General features: G+C 45.7%; 1 protein-coding gene and 1 long non-coding RNA gene across 2 annotated transcripts in view; one reads left to right on the top strand and one right to left on the bottom strand.

Annotated features, from left to right (window-relative positions):
- LOC310689134 overlaps positions 1-7,043 on the top strand; it is a 283,669-nt gene extending 276,626 nt beyond the window's left edge. The window contains exon 2 of the long non-coding RNA XR_014517354.1: positions 6,776-7,043. This is a non-coding gene — a long non-coding RNA (uncharacterized lncRNA). The remainder of the gene's footprint in view (positions 1-6,775) is intronic.
- The window catches only part of DNAI1 (dynein axonemal intermediate chain 1), a 159,849-nt gene that overhangs the window by 101,515 nt on the left and 38,893 nt on the right, over positions 1-19,441 (bottom strand). Inside the window, exons 10-12 of the mRNA XM_083465924.1 lie at positions 11,268-11,352; positions 9,118-9,235; positions 5,921-5,964 (exon numbers count right to left, since the gene is read on the bottom strand). Of these exons, the coding sequence (XP_083322050.1) occupies positions 5,921-5,964; positions 9,118-9,235; positions 11,268-11,352 (247 nt within the window). The remainder of the gene's footprint in view (positions 1-5,920; positions 5,965-9,117; positions 9,236-11,267; positions 11,353-19,441) is intronic.

Genomic DNA, 19,441 nt, shown 5'->3' with positions numbered 1-19,441 from the left:
GCTGTGATGGCTGGAGCTGATGGGAACTGTAGTCCCAAACATCAGGAGGGCAGCAGGTTAGTTAATGCCAAAGTAGACAATATAGATTGACTGGTGGTCCAATATTAGCAGATCCAAACTAGACACAACAACAAATGCAAGTGGCTTTTTAATTAGGATTGCTTACTCTGGATGAGTTTAAATTGCCCTGTACGCTGAGACTGGCGGTGATGAAAAGAAAGTTGGAACTGTTCAAAATAAAAGATGAATAAATGAAATAAGCTCCATGTCATGTTCACTGGAACCAGCAGCTCAGCTCAATTTTTTGTTCCATCTGCGAAGAGTCTTCCCGTGTTAGAAGCAAAGATAAACAGGAAGGTTCCTCTTTGTGTGGGAGCAGTAAAGTGCCTTGAAATTGCAGGATAATTTGAACACAAACAGCCAGTGACTGGAACAGCACATTCTTGCTGTAAGGCTATAGCACTTCATTGCAAACCGATGTTCTTATTGCTCCTCTAAAGGCTCGTTTTTAGGGATTCCTCCAGCACTCAGCAGCCTTACGACTGAAATACGGGTGCTTTTCGGAACAAAAATAGCCCCTGCTTCGAAGTGGGAACAACCACTCACTAAATTGCAGGCTGCCTAATACGCTTAGCATTGGAAGACGTTCTGAATGGAACTCTTCCTTATTCTTGTGTCTGCATTCGTGAAGCAGTTCATGATTAAAAGGAAATCATCCCAGGAATGACGAGGGCACAAAGAAGCATGAGGCTCTTTTGAGGGTAAAAGGGCACGCAAAGAAATGCAACATGAATTCCCAAAATGTATTTTAAAGGTTATATGCCCAGGACTTGAATTGGGAATGAGACAGGCAATCCATTTTTGCCACAAGAACTGGTTTATAAAGCAAAGAGTAGCATTTTCAACAATGGAAGAAAAATTATAACATGGTACTGGGCATGGGAATTCAGCCTCCCAGGAATCTCAAAAAAATAAAAGTTCCTAGCCCTCATGGACAGGTAGGTAAGCTTATTCCTCACTCTCAGTATGGAATAAGATGGGGGAAGAGGCAGAGTCACAGCCCCACAGCACTGAGGAGGGGCCACCAGTCCTACAGGCATCAGTGATGGCAGGTGAGGGATCCATAGTGATCTACTGCCACCAACTGGAGGGTGCAGATCCAATGCCAGTCCACGCTCCTTGCCTGTAATTCGCTGCAGTGCAGTTTTCTCAGGCTCCATCTGCTTATTTCCCTCCTTGTTCATAAATGCCACAGGATAGGGCTACATTGCTGGCCAATTAAAAATGAAATTGATATACCGGCTGGCCTGGAAGAAATTAGGCAAAGTATTGAAGAACTTAAATGACTGAACCGCAATCCAGCTCCCGGCTAGGATTGACGACACACTTTGGGACATTATTCTCCATGTGCTATATTTGTTCAGAGGCCGTGCAGTCTAATGAGGGTCGTCAGCTTCACACGTGCCTAGCAATGCTTTATGCTTTGGAAATGTATTAGTACAAGGGATTGCATTAGAGAATTCGTTCAGGCTGATTCGCAGAAGCTAATCTGCAACCTCCAGCAATCAGGCAGGAGAGTCCTTAGCCTGCTCTAATGATGATCTCTATGTGGGACAAGAAGCTACAGTTAGACCTGGATATGGAACAACTGATTGGTTCAAAATTGGGAAAGGAGTACGACAAGGCTATATATGGTCTCCCTGCGTATTTAACTTATATGCAGAATTCATCATGTGAAAGGCTGGGCTGGATGAATCCCAAGCCGTAATTAAGATTGCCGGAAGAAATATCAACAACCTCAGATATGCAGATGACACAACCTTGATGGCAGAAAGTGAGGAGGAATTAAAGAACCTCTAAATGAGGGTGAAAGAGGAGAGCGCAAAATATGGCCTGAAGCTCAACATCAAAAAAACGAAGATCATGGCCACTGGGCCCATCACCTCCTGGCAAACAGAAGGGGAAGAAATGGAGGCAGTGAGAGATTTTACTTTCTTGGGCTCCATGATCACTGCAGATGGTGACAGCAGTCACAAAATTAAAAGATGCCTGCTTCTTGGGAGAAAAGAGATGACAAACCTAGACAGCATCTTCAAAAGCAGAGACATCACCTTGTCAACAAAGGTCCGTATAGTTAAAGCTATGGTTTTCCCAGTAGTGGTGTATGGAAGTGAGAGCTGGACCATCAAGAAGGCTGATCGCCGAAGAATTGATGCTTTTGAATTATGGTGCTGGAGGAGACTCTTGAGAGTCCCATGGACTGCAAAAAGATCAAACCTATCCATTCTTAAGGAAATCAGCTCTGAGTGCTCACTGGAAGGACAGATCCTGAAGCTGAGGCTCCAATATTTTGGCCACCTCATGAGAAGAGAAGACTCCCTGGAAAAGCCCCTGATGTTGGGAAAGATGGAGGGCACAAGGAGAAGGGGACGACAGAGGATGAGATGGTGGGACAGTGTTCTCAAAGCTACCAGCATGAGTTTGACCAAACTGCGGGAGGCAATGGAAGACAGGAGTGCCTGGCGTGCTCTGGTCCATGGGGTCACAAAGAGTCGGACACGACTAAACGACTAAACAACAACAAATGATGATTCAGAAGACCTTACGACACCATCAGGGTGGTCGCCCTGCCAGTGGGCAATGCCTTCACTTTCCCAAACCAAGCATCCCCCAGCTCCTTCGCACAACCAGAAGCTATGCCTGGCCAAATATCCAACTCAAAGTGCAACTCACCACACAGCCAAATGGCTGTCAGAGGAAACCTGTCTTGTGGCCAAACCATGAAACTGCCTTGTAACTGGGTTAGATGGTCTGTCAATCAAGCCAAGGCCTGCTTTAGTCTGATGGGCAGTGGCTCACCAAAGCCTCAGGTAAGGATGGGGAAATCTGTCCATTTCGGATTCTCTCTGTTTCTCATTTTTGCAGTCACTGGTTTCCCACATTTCTGCAAACAATTTCCCCTAATAACAACCCATTTTTGTACATTATGCCTGCTTGTTTTGTATCTTTCCCATATATATATATGCATATCTTTAGTCTAGTATATGCAATTTTTTTTGTACACATTAGTTGGCTGCAGAACAGCACTTCAAAATCTGGGTAAACGTCTATTTCCAAGGATGGCTGTGTTTTGGTTTGCATGTTGCTTTTGTTCTGGACCAGGAAGAGGGCAGGATGGAATGTGAGTGGGGGCCAGGAACAGAACCCCAGCAGAAAATGGTTGCTGGCTGTATTAGTTGCTGAAAACCAGAGGAGGGGAAAGTGCTCTCGTGCTCAAATCCTGCTTGCTGGTTTGACACAGGCATTGGGTTGGCCACTGTGAGAACAGGATGCTGGACTGAGCAGCTGAAATATACTCAGAGTCGCAAAGTGATTTCATGCTCTTTATTCAGCTCATAGTGGTGAGGAGGAATGAATGAAAGTCCCCTCAAAGTATCTGCTTTATATACATTATTTACACAATGGGCTGCACATGATTGGCTAATTCCGGAATTCTACTGTAAGCCAATCAGGTTGTGGATTCACTTCTATCTGGAGCAGGATTGGGTGGTTCCTGCCAACCAATCATACTGCTGCATTGTTCTAGGACCAATCAGACTGCTGCATTCTGAATCCTATTGTTCTAGGACCAATCAGACTGCTGCATTTTGGATCCTATTGTTCTAGGACCAATCAGACTGCTGCAGTTTGGATCCTATTCAACTCAGTACATAACAGCAGCCTATGGGCCTCATCTTGCAGGTGGTGGTTCTTATGGGCTCATCCGGACAGGTTTTCAACCGCGTAGCAGCGCAGCTCCTCTGCTTCTCCTGACTGTCCCAAAGAGAAATGACAGGGTCAGCAGAAAGCACCTTAATGCCTTGCGCTTTGGTTCCATTTGTGAGTTGGGTGTGGAGGGGTTATAGATGGGGTCTGCGGCATAACTTCCTTACGCTACGTGTGCCTGTCCATGCCACCAAGTGAGCAAAACAGGCGTACGCACATACAGTGGTGCCCCGCAAGACGAATGCCTTGCAAGACGGAAAACTCGCTAGACGAAAGAGTTTTCCGTTTTGGAGGTGCTTCGCAAAACGAATCTCCTATGGGCTTGCTTTGCAAGACGACAATGTCTTGCGAGTTCCTGCTGGTTTTTTCCCCCTCTTCCCCCCCTTTTTCTAAGCTGCTAAGCCGCTTATCAGCTGATCCGATCAGCAGATAAGCCGCTAAAAGCAGCTAAAAGCCGCTAATAGCGCTAAGCCGCTTATTAGCTGATCCGATCAGCAGATAAGCCACTAAAAGCCTCTAAAAGCCGCTAATAGCGCTAATCCGCTAATCCTTCAATGGGCTTGCTTCGCAAGACGAAAAAAACCGCTAGACGAAGAGAATCACAGAACGGATTATTTTCGTCTTGCAAGGCACCACTGTAAAGACTTACGATAACAACAAATGCCGATGGTCAGAAAGGAAAGAAAGCAGGTTTTCTCTGGAAAGTTGGGCGGGTTTCAGCAGAAAGTATTAATAATAATAATAATAATAATAATAATAATAATAATAATAATAATAATAATAATTTATACCCCACCCATCAGGCTGGGTTTCCCCAGCCACTCTGGGCAGCTTCCAACAAAAGATTAAAAGACAATAACCTATTAAACATTAAAAGCTTCCCTAAACAGGGCTGCCTTCAGATGTCTTCTAAAAGTCTGGTAGTTGTTTTTCTCTTTGACATCTGGTGGGAGGGCGTTCCAAAGGGCGGGTGCCACTACTGAGAAGGCCCTCTGCCTGGTTCCCTGTAACCTCACTTCTCACAGGGGAGGGAACCGCCAGAAGGCCCTCGGTGCTGGACCTCAATGTCCGGGCAGAATGATGTAGGTGGAGACACTCCTTCAGGTATACTGGACCAAGGCCATTTAGGGCTTTAAAGGTCAGCACCAACACTTTGAATTGTGCTCGGAAACATACTGGGAGCCAATGTAGGTCTTTCAAGACTGGTGTTATGTGGTCTCGGCAGCCGCTCCCAGTCACCAGTCTAGCTGCCGCATTCTGGATTAGTTGTAGTTTCCAGGTCACCTTCAAAGGTAGCCCCACGTAGAGCGCATTGCAGTAGTCCAAGCCAGAGATAACCAGAGCATGCACCACTCGGGCAAGAGAGTCTGCGGGCAGTTAGGGTCTCAGCCTGCGTACCAGATGGAGCTGGCAGACAGCTGCCCTAGACACAGAATTGACCTGCGCCTCCATGGACAACTGTGACCTAAACATTAGGAAGAACTTCCTGACAGTAAGAGCTGTTGGACAGTGGAATTTGCTGCCAAGGAGTGTGGTGGAGTCTCCTTCTTTGGAGGTCTTTAAGCAGAGGCTTGACAACCATATGTCAGGAGTGCTCTGATGGTGTTTCCTGCTTGGCAGGGGGTTGGACTCGATGGCCCTTGTGGTCTCTTCCAACTCTATGATTCTATGATTCTATGACTCCCAGGCTGTGCACCTGCGCACCAAGACAAGCACAAAGCTATTCTGCTTCTTCGCTCTGACATTTTAGAGTAGCATGAGAAGGAAGCAAAACAAGCCTTGCTCCAGATCCTTGGAAGTGCCAGGGTGAAGATATGTGGCTGTCAGGGATCAAGCCAGACCCTGCGTCACCCTCCTTGGTCCAGGAAGCAAGGCTCAGTATTGACAGCCGTGAGCACAGCTTGCTCAGCAAGTGAAAAAAGAAGACTGTTTTGATATGCATTGACCATGCCTTCCCCAAAAGCCCAGAGGCAAGGAGCAGTAAGGATAGCCGGACTCGGCAGACAGTACAGAGAAGAAAGAGACAAAGGGTCCTATGTGTCAGAAGTGGTCCAGGAGGAAACACATCAGCCCTGGCAGGTGCACCATTTGAAAAGCTCTCCTTGCACTATCAGTTAAGAAGAATCTCCATCGTTTCATTTTCAAACTAACTTACAGGAGCCGTGTCCCACGATAAACAAATCCTTGTACTTGGGGTTCCTGTAAGAAAAATGGGGCCATTAGCATTTAAGCCACCTAAATGGTATGCAGCGACACATGCTTATACTGTGCACGTTAATAATGATGATGATGATGATGATGATGATAATAATAATAATAATAATAATAATAATAATAATAATAATAATAAATTATTTATACCCTGCCCATCTGGCTGAGTTTCCCCAGCCACTCTGGGCGGCTTCCAATCGAGTGTTAAATACAATACAGCATTAAATATTAAAAACTTCCCTAAACAGGGCTGCCTTCAGATGTCTTTTAAAGATAGGATAGCTGCTTATTTCCTTCACATCTGAATGGACTTTTGTGGGTCTACAGATGAGGACTGTGTTCCTGGAGACACTTATGAACAGCGGTGTGTCAATGTGGGCCTTGTGCGCTCAGGCACTTTGGAAAATTCCTCCGGAATATTTTAAGCCAGATGAAAAAATAGGGGACCCTCGCCCAGCGCTTATGGATGTGGAGCACAGATCCAGATTTACATCCCTTTTCACCCATTCATATTTGATATTAAAGGCCTCTATGACCTCCTGACTTGGCTTCCCTAAGCTTCGAGTTCAGCTTGTTAGGAAGATTTATCGGCTGCTAGAAGCTTTGAGATGGAGGCACAGTTCATTAAAGCCAGCGTCCACTGGTCAGTAGTAGAGACACAGTTTTTTTCTGGGGATACACATTCCCCTAAACATTTTGTGAGTCTAAGGTTGGCCTCATTGAGGGGCAGTATTTCAATATGAGTAGGAAAATGAGAGTACCCCTAAACATTTTTTTAGGAAAAAAAAGCACTGAGTAGAGCTCCCGTTCTTTGGTCCCTGCTCCTGCCAACCTAGCAGTTCAAAAGCACGTCAAAGTGCAAGTAGATAAATAGGTACCACTCCGGCGGGAAGGTAAACGGCGTTTCCGTGCACTGCTCTGGTTCGCCAGAAGTGGCTTAATCATGCTGGCCACATGACCCGGAAGCTGTACGCTGGCTCCCTCAGCCAATAAAGCGAGATGAGCGTCGCAACCCCAGAGTCGGCCACGACTGGACCTAATGGTCAGGGGTCCCTTTACCCTTTCCTTTAGAGTGCATGAATGTTTTGCATACAAAAGTTTCCACGTACAATCCCTGATATCTCCAGCTTAAAAGGATCTGGTATAATGTGATCCGAAAGGCCTCCACCACAGAGTCTACAGAGGAACTTGCCATCAGCGGAGACAACACAAGGCCACATGGACAGTCAAACCCAACATAAAACATCTTAACTATGCTCCTAAAAGAAATAACCTTACAATTTCTAGGAATGCTATGATCCTGGCGGTAGGTGGCAAAACAACGAGACTGGCTATTTCCTGGAAAACCACCGAATTTAGGAAATATTGTTGACAGGATTAACTAATAAGGACACTCAGGAAAGGTGTTTCTCAAATTCTGAACTCTGCTTCAATTTAAAGAGGAATTTGTCCATGTGGAATGTGCTTGTTGCTGGTTCAGGAATATGCTAACCAATCAAGCGTATTTGCTGACTGTTGCTCCTTATGTCGATTGACAGTTTTCAGAGAGCCAAATTAATTAACTAGCTAATTAAAATACAACAATGTGCGATTTTTGCTGTGAAGCTGATTTGTGCACACCAGGGGGAAGAATCAAGCAAGAATGTGGCAAGGTATGGTCTCTGAACCACACACCAAATAGGATTTTTTTGCCCAAACCAAAGGAGGGAAGAGAGCTCTTGTGCCCAAATCCTGCTCTTGAGTTTCCCAGAGAACAGGATGCTGCTCCAGCAGGCACTTCTTATGCCGTATTTTTTCTTTGGAATGAACACAAAGAATGATTTCCTCTGTTTCTGTCACCTCCTGGATTAGCTGTGGGATCCCAGGGCCATGGAACAGGCTGTCAGAAGGACCCCAAACCGTAAGACTGTGCCCCCTTTCCCCCTGCCAACAAGCATGTCTCCCTTTTGATTGGAGGCCAAGAAGAAGCTGAGGGAAAGGGCAAGATGCGTATTGTCAGAAATATGTTTAAATGGGCTTATAATAACTGAGACTCTGAACCAACTGAAGATCTTTAGAACATCTCGCTGGATTTTAAACTAAACAACTACACTGATTAATTAAGGGATTACATTTACATATTGCAATTGGTGATTTAAACAAATCACGGTATGCATTTCGTTCAGCAACATCTGGTATATAATATAATAATAATAATAATAATAATAATAATAATAATAATAATAATAATAATAATAATAATAATTTATTATTTATACCCCACCCATCTGGCTGGGTTACCCCAGCCTCTCTGGGCGGCTTCCAACAAAAGATTAAAATTACATTAAAACATCAGTCATTAAAAACTTCCCCAAACAGGGCTGCCTTCAGATGTCTTCTAAATGTCAGGTAGGCAATAAACAACTATTTTACTTTTAAAAGACACCTGAAGGCGGCCCTGTTTAGGGAACTTTTTAATGTCTGATGCTGTATTGTTCTTGATATTTGGTTTGAAGTTGCCCAGAGTGGCTGGGGAGACCCAGTCAGATGGGCGGGGTATAAATAATAAATTATTATTATAGTTTTTTATTTCTTTGACATCTGATGGGAGGGTGTTCCACAGGGCAGGCGCCACTACCAAGAAGGCCCTCTGCCTGGTTCCCTGTAACCTCACTTCTCACAGCGAGGGAACCGCCAGAAGGCCCTCGGCACTGGACCTCAATGTCCGGACTGAACGATGGAGGTGGAGACACTCCTTCAGGTCTACTGGGCCGAGGACGTTTAATAAGCCACCTCTGCTTTATTGTCCCTTTAACTTTTGCAAGAATGTCTTTGTGTGGTCACCTGAAGGCAGCTGTTTTCAAGCCAGGGATATGAGCTGGTGGAATGTTACGCTAACTTTCAGAAATGCATTCCAGAAAAGCCCATTTGTGCCTGGCAAACGCATGAGAGAGTGTGTATTACAGTGACATTAAAAAGGAAGACTGGAGGTTGTGCACTAACTGGGTAGCTTAAGCAGTTCTCTTTCACCACTTCTGCACAAAACTTTGTTTGAATCCCCAAGCAATGAAGCAAAAGCAACCCAGGCGGTACCAAAGGCATGCCATCTCCTTTCGAAGCGCTCTTAATGAAGCAAATGAAAGCTGCATGGAATCGACTCACCAGCAGAGGGCAGTGACTGCCAGTCTCTTGGCTTTATCATACTGAAACTTCCACAGTGGAAGGAGGGTCCCGAGGTTATCTCTGTACTCATCAGATGTGTCTTCGAAGTATTTGAAATCTAGGAAGGGGAACAATCACATTCAGAAATAGGTTTTTGATCCATGTACGGCTGGGCCAACGTGATCTACGGTCAGCGCCAGTTTTCACTTGACTCAGGTATAATAATAACAACAACAATAATAATAATAATAATTTATTATTTATACCCGGCCCATCTGGCTGGGTTTCCCCAGCCACTCTGGGCGGCTTCCAACAAAATATTAAAATACTGTAATGCATCAAACATGAAAAGATTCCCTAAACAGGGCTGCCTTCAGATGTCTTCTAAAAGTCTGGGAGTTATTGTTCTCTTTGACATCTGGTGGGAGGGCGTTCCACAGGGCGGGCGCCACTACCGAGAAGGCCCTCTGCCTGGTTCCTTGTAACTTGGCTTCTCGCAGCAAGAGAACCGCCAGAAGGCCCTCAGCACTGGACCTCAGTGTCCGGGCAGAACGATGGAGGTGGAGATGCTCCTTCAGGTATACTGGACCGAGGTCATTTAGGGCTTTAAAGGTCACCACCAACACTTGAATTGAGCTCAGAGACATTCTATGCCTATGCTGCATTTGAAGCCAATGTAATTCTTTCAAGATGGGTGTTATGTGGTCTCGGCGGCCACTCCCAGTCACCAGTCTAGCTGCCGCATTCTGGATTAGTTGTAGTTTCCGGGTCACCTTCAAAGGTAGCCCCATGCAGAGCTCATGGCAGTAGTCTAAGCAGGAGACAATCCGCGGGCAGGTAGGGTCTCAGCCTGGTTACCAGATGGAGCTGGTAAATAGCTGCCCTGGACACAGAATTGACCTGCGCCTCCATGGACAGCAGTGAGTCCAAAATGACTCCCAGGCTGCTCACCTGCTCCTTCAGAGGCACAGTTGCCCCATTCAGGACCAGGGAGTCCTCCACACCTGCCTGCCTCCTGTCCCCCAGAAACAGAACTTCTGTCTTGTCAGGATTCAACCTCCATCCGTTAGCTGCTATCCATCCTCCAATCACCTCCAGACACTCACACAGGACCTTCACCGCCTTCACTGGTTCCAATTTAAAAGAGAGGTAGAGCTGGGTATCATCTGCATATTGATTGACACACAGCCTAAACCCCCTGATGATCTCTCCCAGTGGCTGCATGTAGATGTTGAAAAGCATGGGGGAGAGGACAGAACCCTGAGGCACCCCACAAGTGAGAGCCCAGGGGTCTGAACACTCATCCCCCAACACCACTTTCTGAACACGGCCCAGGAGGAAGGAGCGGAACCACTGTATGACAGTGCCCCCAGCTCCCAGCCCCTCAAGACGGTCCAGAAGGATGTTATGGTCGATGGTGTCAAACGCCGCTGAGAGATCCAGCAGAACTGTGCAGCAGACACTGACAGCTGAGAGTCAAAGAATCAGAGAATCGGAAGGGACCCCAAGGGTCATCTAGCCCAACCCGCTGCCATGTGGGAAGTCCATTTCCCCCCGATGTGTCCTGTTAAAATTAGGGATGAATTGAATTTATTTATTTATTCCATTTACATTCCACTGCTTTCTCAAACGAGCTCAAAGGGGCAGGCATGGTTCTCTCCCCTTCCTCATTTAATCCCCACAACAACTCTGTGAGGTACTTTAAGCTGAGAGGCACTCACTGGCCAAAGGTCACCCAGCTGCCAGGTGAGGATGTCCCCTCCTTCATCCCAGTATTATTGTGCTATGGGTTTGTTTTGCTCTGTCCTGCACTCCACTCCACTCTGCCTGCTTTCCGGTTTAACTCGGATAATTTCTCAAATTTAATTTCAGACTGGGAGCATATGCAATCTCTACTCCACCACCACCACTCTTCTGTTACTAATGAACATGCACACATTTAATTAAATCGCAGCGCAAAGGGGAATCCATTTGAACCTGGAGAATCCTGCTACATCACTGCACACATTCACTGGTGCTCATCGGTGAACTGTTAAGGAGGGAGGAAAGGGTAGGAGCTAGAAACTGGAAGAGTGCGGATTTGCGGTGATTTGAACAAAATATGGGAACAAAAAAACGGGACTCCTGATTACTCCAAAGGTGTCGCACACCTTGGGCAATGTCGTCAAAGGTGTTCTGGTTGACCATCCGCTCCACGATCTTTGCTGCCTTCGTCACCTTGGTGACGTCATCACTCTGTTGGGAGGAAAAAACAAAACAGAGAGAAGGGTCACACCCCTGCCGTGCTAGAAGAAGAGGAATTAGACGGAAGACCTCTGCCACTGGACTCCCTTGCATACCTCTCTGTTGGAGGAACTGGACATGAATAATAATAAATAATAATAAATTTTATTTATACCCCACCCTCCCCAGCCAAGACTGGGCTCATGGCGGTTAACACCAGATATAAAACAATTGATTAAAATACAACTTAAAAACAAAATTAAAATACAACATTTCCGTAGAAACTCAAATCAAAAACTTTTTGGGGATGAAAACGTCAATCTGGCTACAATCTGGCTACAAAAACAACTACCCGTGAGTAGGTTAAATTTGGACAATTGGACTCTAAACAACGACCCGTGAGTAGAACGGAAAATTGGACTAAGAAATTCTTTTTAATTTGGCACCGAAGCGGGAAGGTCTAAACAGGAAGTCAGCCTTCCGCTTTTTGTAGAAAGATTAAAGCAAAGACATGGCAAGCTAGAGTTTAGAAAACCATTTGTAAAGGATAAACTTTCATCATCTAAAATTACTAACCCCCTTTGGAAGCAGGAGAAGAGGGGGGATTTTTTCTGGACTGCTTAAACCTGCAGAAGAGTGTGTAAGAAAAGCAATTTTCCACCATCTTGAACCTGGGAGCGGGGTGTCAGGACAAACGTTTTCGGAGTTCATTGACTATAGCAAACGTTATTGACAGACAGTTAAAAGAAGAGAAACATAGTGATTCCATTGTTCTCCTTCGCAGTTAAAAGGAAAAAAAATATTGACAAAATATCTGAAAAAGGAAACTTTGTTGTTAGATCTGCTTTTAAAAAAAGAAAAAGAAAAGAGAGATGGATACAAATAGAAGTTCTTCCCCTAGGGGGAGCTTGTGAAACTGTTATTAAATCTGAACTGGGGATCTATGCAGCTGCAATAGATTAAGATCGTGGGATTAGACTTTGACCTTGTACAACAATGTACTCGGAGGCTCTGGTGCGTGCTTTCTGCAAGACAAGTGCTTTATTGGAACAGTTACATGAGAAGATGGATTTGATGATGTTAACGGTTGCGATCAGAAATTTTGGGCAGGTAGTGGGTATCTATATAGAACCCACTCAGGAATCAATTCAGGAGTGTGCTCTGACAGATCAGATGAGGGAGGAGGTTGCGGCTGGACCCCGGGAGGCAGAGATGGAGGGAACTGTGGCCCAGCAGGAACATGAGTTGTTGGACCTGACGAATGAACCTGGAAAAAGCCAGATTTGGAGAGATAGAGTCTTGTTTGGCTTGGAGATGGGGGGCTGGATAGACCCCCCCCCCAATGCAGGGATGTTTTGACTTTTCAAGTCTGGCGTTGGGCCGGGAGGAGTTTGGAGTTGTGGGGATCCTCAACTTTGGAGGGACCTTGAAACATGCTTTTAAATACCACATGGAGTTCAGTGTGGACTATGGGGAAGGGGTTGATCTGTAGAGAAGGGACAAAAATATTGCCAAGCTGGAGTCTCCACGAGTGAAAGGAGCAGAAGACAAAGTAAAGTACAGGTATAAATATGAAGAAGATCTGTGGAAGGGACATGGAAGAAACTTAAGGGCCTCGGACATAAGGTTACCAGGTTAATGAACTAGATGGATGAGATAGAAAGGACTGACAAAACCCGAGACCAGGAGGAAGAGACGTTGGATAAAGATTGGAAGAAAGTTTTTAAAAAATTCTACTTAGGAATGTTTTCTAAAATTAATGAGTATTAGAAAAATGTTGGAACGAAATTATTTGGCTTTAGCAGAAATGTTAAAAAGAACTATGTAAGAATATGCTATGGTTATGAGAAATGGGTATAAATAAGATTTAAGTTTTAAGTTTTAGGGTTCTTTATGGTAAGATAAAGTTAAAATAGATTAAGGTAATTTAATGACAGAATATTATGAAAAATGGAAAGGATTTGCTGTGACAATCAACAACTAGAATACAAAAAAAGGGAGGTGTGAGGAGGTCAATGAAATAAGGTAATGAGAGTTAAGGATTTGGGAATATTGGATCTGTTTTTAAATATTTGTGGCCTATTTTTGCTTTCTGATTTTGATGTGTTATGTGTTTTGTTTTTGCTTGTTGATTTTGATTCTTACCGATTTGTATTGTTTAATTGCTATTTGTTTCTTGTTTTTTCCTTCTTTTTCTCTTTGGTTTTTTTTTTTTGTAATTCTAAAATTCTCAATAAACATCATTTTAAAAAAAACAAAAACAAAAAACGTCAAATCTTCACCAAGGCCAACTATCCAGACTGGTCCTACATGGGCCAGAAAAAGGCCAGGGAAGTCCCCAAATAGGAGTTCCATCACAGAAGGAGAAAGGGAAAAGGATAGAGGGGGAGGGAATCAAGTTGATTCCAAGCCAAAGGCTCTGTGTTACAGGCCCTGTGGAAAGAAATCAGATCCTGCAGGGCCCTGGTCTCATGAAGAAAGGGGTTGGTTTCTTTCACAGGCACAAAGCACTCCATGGATTAGATAAGCTAACAGGTACAAAGTCAGCCAGGACAGTTGCTATGGTAACAACACAGTTCCGTCTATAAAAGTGATTAAGGCACACCAGTTCAGCAGCCCGGGGTCTTGTGCTGAGATTCAGTCTGTGAGTCTGTTCCTAAGTTGGGTGTCTGTGTTATATCTTGAATCTGGAGCAACAGAGATAACTTTGCGCTTGTACAAACTTCCATAAACTATGACTTCTATATGATTAAGCACTACTGGGAGCAATACTGGGGAAAACCTGAAGCATAATCTTCTTGGTTTGTCTCCATATTTCTGTCCTCGAGGCTCCATAATTCATCAATGGAAGCCATTTTTTCAAGAATGTCACATTTTAAAGTTCAGATGGCTTTGATCTCTGCAGGCATCTTATCCATAAGAAGCAATTCTGTAATCTTGTCAGACTAACCCTTGGCAGATAGTCATCCACGACACTTCCAAGACTAGACTGACAGGCTCAGCTGCTGTCTGGAAACCTATCACATTTAACATCCGCTGGGATTCTTTTTGTGGAATTAGAATTGCCCAGAGAAGCCACGGACTTGCAGTACAATCCTAATCCTACACAGACGTAAGCCTTATTTAAATCAATGGGCCTTATGCCCAGGAGGATAGGGAGGTTAGGACTGCAGCCTTTGTGGAGCTCCCCAACCTGTTATAATTTATTGAAGTGTGAGTGCCTAATACCAAATGATCCTAGGGCAAATATTTCAAAGATGAATGCCTCTTCCAGGATGATGCTTGCCATGAAATATAGACATGCATAATCAAAAAGTAAGAATATATGCTTGCTCCAGATTATTTTTACTCTTGTGGAAATTTGAAATCAAGATATCAAAACTCATTAATCAATTAAAATTTAGCTCAGAGTATCACTCGACAAGCGGACAGAACTACTGCACAAGGCAAAAAACAAACCCTCTTGCCCCTAGCAAGCTGGAACGTCAGGACCGTGTATCCTGGGTTGTCCAACCATCATGGACTGTGAGCTGAAAATGCTCAACATTGCTCCGGTATCAGTCTCTACAGCCACAGCAAGTGCTATAACTCTCCAAAGATTTGACTTCATCCTTGAAGGCACACTCTTCCATTGTCTTCCGCGACAATACTAACCAAAAAAGTTGCAAGAGTATCATCATCATCACCACCATCATCATCTATACTCTACTCCAGGCTTCCTCAACCTTGGCCTTCCAGATGTTTTGAGACTACAGTTCCCATCATCCCTGACCACTGGTCCTGCTAGCTAGGGATCATGGGAGTTGTAGGCCCAAAACATCTGAAGGGCCGAGGTTGAGGAAGCCTGCTCTACTCCGTCCCTGACTGTGCTTTTGGAACTTAACTCTGCTGGGCTCCTCAACTTGAGAAGATTCACCCACACTGAACTGTCTGTGCTGTGGTTTTTTAAATCACTTTTTTATTAATAAATATTTCAGTTGAACAAAATAAAATAGAAATAAAAAAGAAATTAAAGGGGGAAGGTATATTATAGCGTTATATATGCAAACAACTACAGTTCCATATATGCCTGTCTAGTATATAGGTAAAGGTAAAGGGATCCCTGACCATTAGGTCCAGTTGTGGCCGACTCTGGGGTTGCGATGCTCATCTCGCTTTACTGGCCGAGGGAGCCGGCATACAGCTTCCGGGTCATGTGGCCAGCATGACTAAGCTGCTTCTGGCGAACCAGAGCAGCGCATGGAAACGCTATTTACCTTCCTGCCGGAGTGGTACCTATTTATCTATTTGCACTGGTGTGCTTTCAAACTGCTAGGTTGGCAGGAGCAGGGACCAAGCAACGGGAGCTCACCCCATCGTGGGGATTTGAATCGCCAACCTTCTGATCAGCAAGCCCTAGGCTCTGTGGTTTAACCCACAGCGCCACCCGCGTATGTAGGTATATCAATGTTATTATTATCCAAATACATAGATACAGTGGTACCTCAGGTTAAGAACTTAATTCGTTCTGGAGGTCCGTTCTTAACTTGAAACTGTTCTTAACCTGAAGCACCACTTTGGCTAATGGGGCCTCCCGCTGCCGCTGCGCGATTTCTGTTCTCATCCTGAAGCAAAGTCTCAACCTGAGACACTATTTCTGGGTTAGCGGAGTCTGCAACCTGAAGCGTATGTAACCTGAAGCATCTGTAACCCGAAGTACCACTGTAGTGTTATTCATACCCAGATATATTTTTTTATAAACACGTTCCAAATATCGTTATACTTGTCCGTACATAGCCTACAAGCAATCCGTTCATAAATTGCGAGGGTTGTCATATTTTCAATCCATTGACTGAAGGGGGACATAGATTTATCCTTCTAGTGCATCCATATGTCTTTTGGCCATAGTAAGGGCACAAAAGAATCCATTTACATTGTCCAGTTGTCAAATTCCATATGACAGGTACATAATTCAAAAGAATATTTTCCTCTGGAAATTTTAACTTTTTTCCGCTCAGTCATGTTTATACAGCTCAATTCTTTCTCCCAAAACTTAGTGAGTGAAGGAAGCTGTCTGTGCTGTGATCTTGGGCCAGTCCCTCACTCTCAGCCTCGCCCTACCTCACAGGGTTGTTGTGAGGACAAAACAGGGGAGAGAAAAACTATGGACTCCTTGGAGGAAAGAAGTGGTGTTTAAATGCAATCAAATAATAATATGAATAATGCCCTCCAGTAAGTCAAGAGACTTAACTGATTATAGGAAGAGAGCTGTTTTTATGCGGGCCCTGATTCTTCGGAGAAGCACTGTGTCACTGCGCAAAGGGAGTGTTACAAGTTTGTGTGTCAGCAAATAAATATCCTAAGATAATTAGGATTCTCCAGCAGTGAGGCGCTCCCTGTGCAAGGTTTGCTGAAGCCACCAGCGCTCCTGATTGGGCTGCCCACTGTTTCCAGGTGTGATTTATGCTGTCTTTTATTGAAATGAATCTTCCGAGGAACTGATATGCCTAATTTATCTCCTTTTAAGATCCTTTTGGAATTGATTTTCCCAGCAACGGCTGCTGACTAGCAAAGTCCTGAAGTGGCAGGGCCAGCTTACCAGCACACTAATTCCTTCCTTCTGGGGATATTTAGCGGCATTATTTTATACAACGGCAATAACATTAATGGAAGCATCCGTTATGACTGCGTAATGGTCTGGAGCTAGGAAAACAAACGGCCTGGGCCAGCCATGATATTCATCCTCGATAAAACTCTACGTTTATCTTGGAGCAGCAGGCTGCCTACAACATATAACTCTTCCTTCATGGCCTTTTAATTACCTAGAAACAAACAAACTGCTGTCGTGAGTAATACTCCCCGTGCAGGGGTCTCCAAGAATTTGGTACGGGGGTAGCTCACGCGCCCAAGAAGAAACATGATGCAGCCCAGAAATGGAACAAAGATCTAGTTTTCTGCAGGATTCTGGAAGGGCTGATACTTCTCCCATTGGAATTCCACAGTTCGCAGCCTTGTACAGCAGAGGACTCTGCCACACAAAAAGTGCCCTGCCCAAAGAAAGCTAGTAGGTCAATAACTAGGGGAAAGGGCAGGCAGGAATCCTGAAGTGCTAGTTTGCTGTGTGCAGGGAGTCCTGTTCTATATTGCTATTATTTATTACATGTATTAGTTGTTTTCTTTTTGATCCAATGGATCCTTGCAGTCACTGGGCATGGGGAGGCCTGCTCCCCCTGCTCTACTTCTGAGAGGGAGCCGGCGTACAGCTTCCGGGTCATGTGGCCAGTATGACTAAGCCGCTTCTGGCGAACCAGAGCAGTGCACGGAAACGCCGTTTACCTTCCCGCTGGAACAGCACCTACAGTGGTACCCCGCAAGACGAACGCCTCGGAAGACGAAAAACTCGCTAGACAAAGGAGTTTTTCGTTTTCTTAGCCGCTTCGCAAGACGCATTTCCCTATGGGCTTGCTTTGCAAAACGAAGCTTGCCCCGCAAGCTCCGGGGATAGCGAGGAAGCACAGCGCGTCTTCCCCGCTGTCCCCGGACCTCTTTTGAAGCAAGGGGCGGTGGGGAGAAGATCGCTTCTCCCCGTTGCCAGCCCCGCAATCTCCGGGGACAGAGGGGAAGGCGTGCGCGCCTTCCCCTCTCTCCCCAACCCCTTTTGAAGCAAGGGGCGGCAACGGGGACTCCCCTCCGCCCCTTGCTTCAAAAGAGGGGACAGAAGGGAAGGCGCGCGCACCTTCCCCTCTGTCCCCGGACCCCTTTTGAACCAAGGGGCGGCAACGGGGAGAAGCGATCTTCTCCCCTCCGCCCCTTGCTTTAAACAGGTCCGGGGACAGAGGGGAAGGCGCGCGGCACTTCCCCTCTGTCCCCGGACGGTCTCCATAGGAACGCATTGATTGATTTTCAATGCATTCCTATGAGAAACCGTGCTTCGCAAGACAAAAAACTCGCAAGAAGAAAAAACTTGCGGAACGAATTAATTTCGTCTTGCGAGGCACCACTGTATTTATCTCCTTGCACTTTTGACGCACTTTCGAACTGCTAGGTTGGCAGGAGCAGGGACCGAGCAACGGGAGCTCACCCCATTGCAGGGATTCGAACTGCGATCCTTCTGATCGGCAAGTCCTAGGCTCTGTGGTTTAACCCACAGCGCCACCCGCTTCCCTGCATTTGCCTAGCAAACTTCAAATCAGGTTTGAAAGGCAGGCACTCCCTGTTCCCGTTGTCCCTCTGCCGTTTCTCACGGCCATGTCCACCAGCCAGCAGCAAACAAACCCTCCCTTCCTCCCCATTGCTAGCCTGTTACTCACTGGTGCTAATTAATTCCCAAGCGTCTCGGAGGCTCTGCCTCCTTCCTCTGAGCGACCAGTCTGAATAGTTTAAAGGCACATCTGACATCCGGGCAGACTGCGCTCCGAGACCAGGCGGGAAATGGCTGGATTGCTCAGCACTTAATGGATGCTTAATTTCGGTTTTCATCTACGGCTGAGCTAGCCATGACATCTATCATCTCTAATTGGCCGGCGCACACCTCGCCCCTGCTGGCTGTGGCTCCTCGGTGCTTCCCATGCAGGGACTGGCTCACATCCAAAAGCTGGCTGGTTTCTGTTATAAAGGCAGCGCCAGGAGAGTCATAGATTCATAGAATGGCAGGGTTGGAGAGGACAGCTCTAGTCCAGCCCCTTGCGATGCAGAAATCATAGCTAACAGAATCAAAGAAAGCTGATGGTAAGGTAAAGGACCCCTGGACGGTTAAGTCCAGTCAAAGGCAACTATGGGGTTGTGGCGCTCATCTCGGTTTTAGGCTGAGGAAGCCAGTGTTTGTCCACAGACAGCTTTCCGGGTCATGTGGCCAGCAGGACTAAACCGCTTCTGGTGCAACAAACTCCATGACAGAAACCAGAGCGCACGGAAACACCGTTTACCATCCTGCCACAGTGGTACCTATTTATCTACTTGCACTGGTGTGCTTTCAAACTGCTAGGTTGGCAGGAGCTGGGACAGAGCAACAGAAGCTCACTCCGTTGCAGGGATTCGAACCGTCAACCTTTTGATCAGCAAGCCCAAGAGGTTCAGTGGTTTAGACCACAGTGCCACCCCCATCCCTAAAAGTGCAATATCA

This window comes from Podarcis liolepis, assembly GCF_965112155.1.
Source record: "Podarcis liolepis genome assembly, chromosome: 11".
NCBI lineage: Eukaryota > Metazoa > Chordata > Lepidosauria > Squamata > Lacertidae > Podarcis > Podarcis liolepis.
Note: the sequence above shows the minus strand (reverse complement) of the source record. Positions and strands in the feature narration are given on the sequence as shown.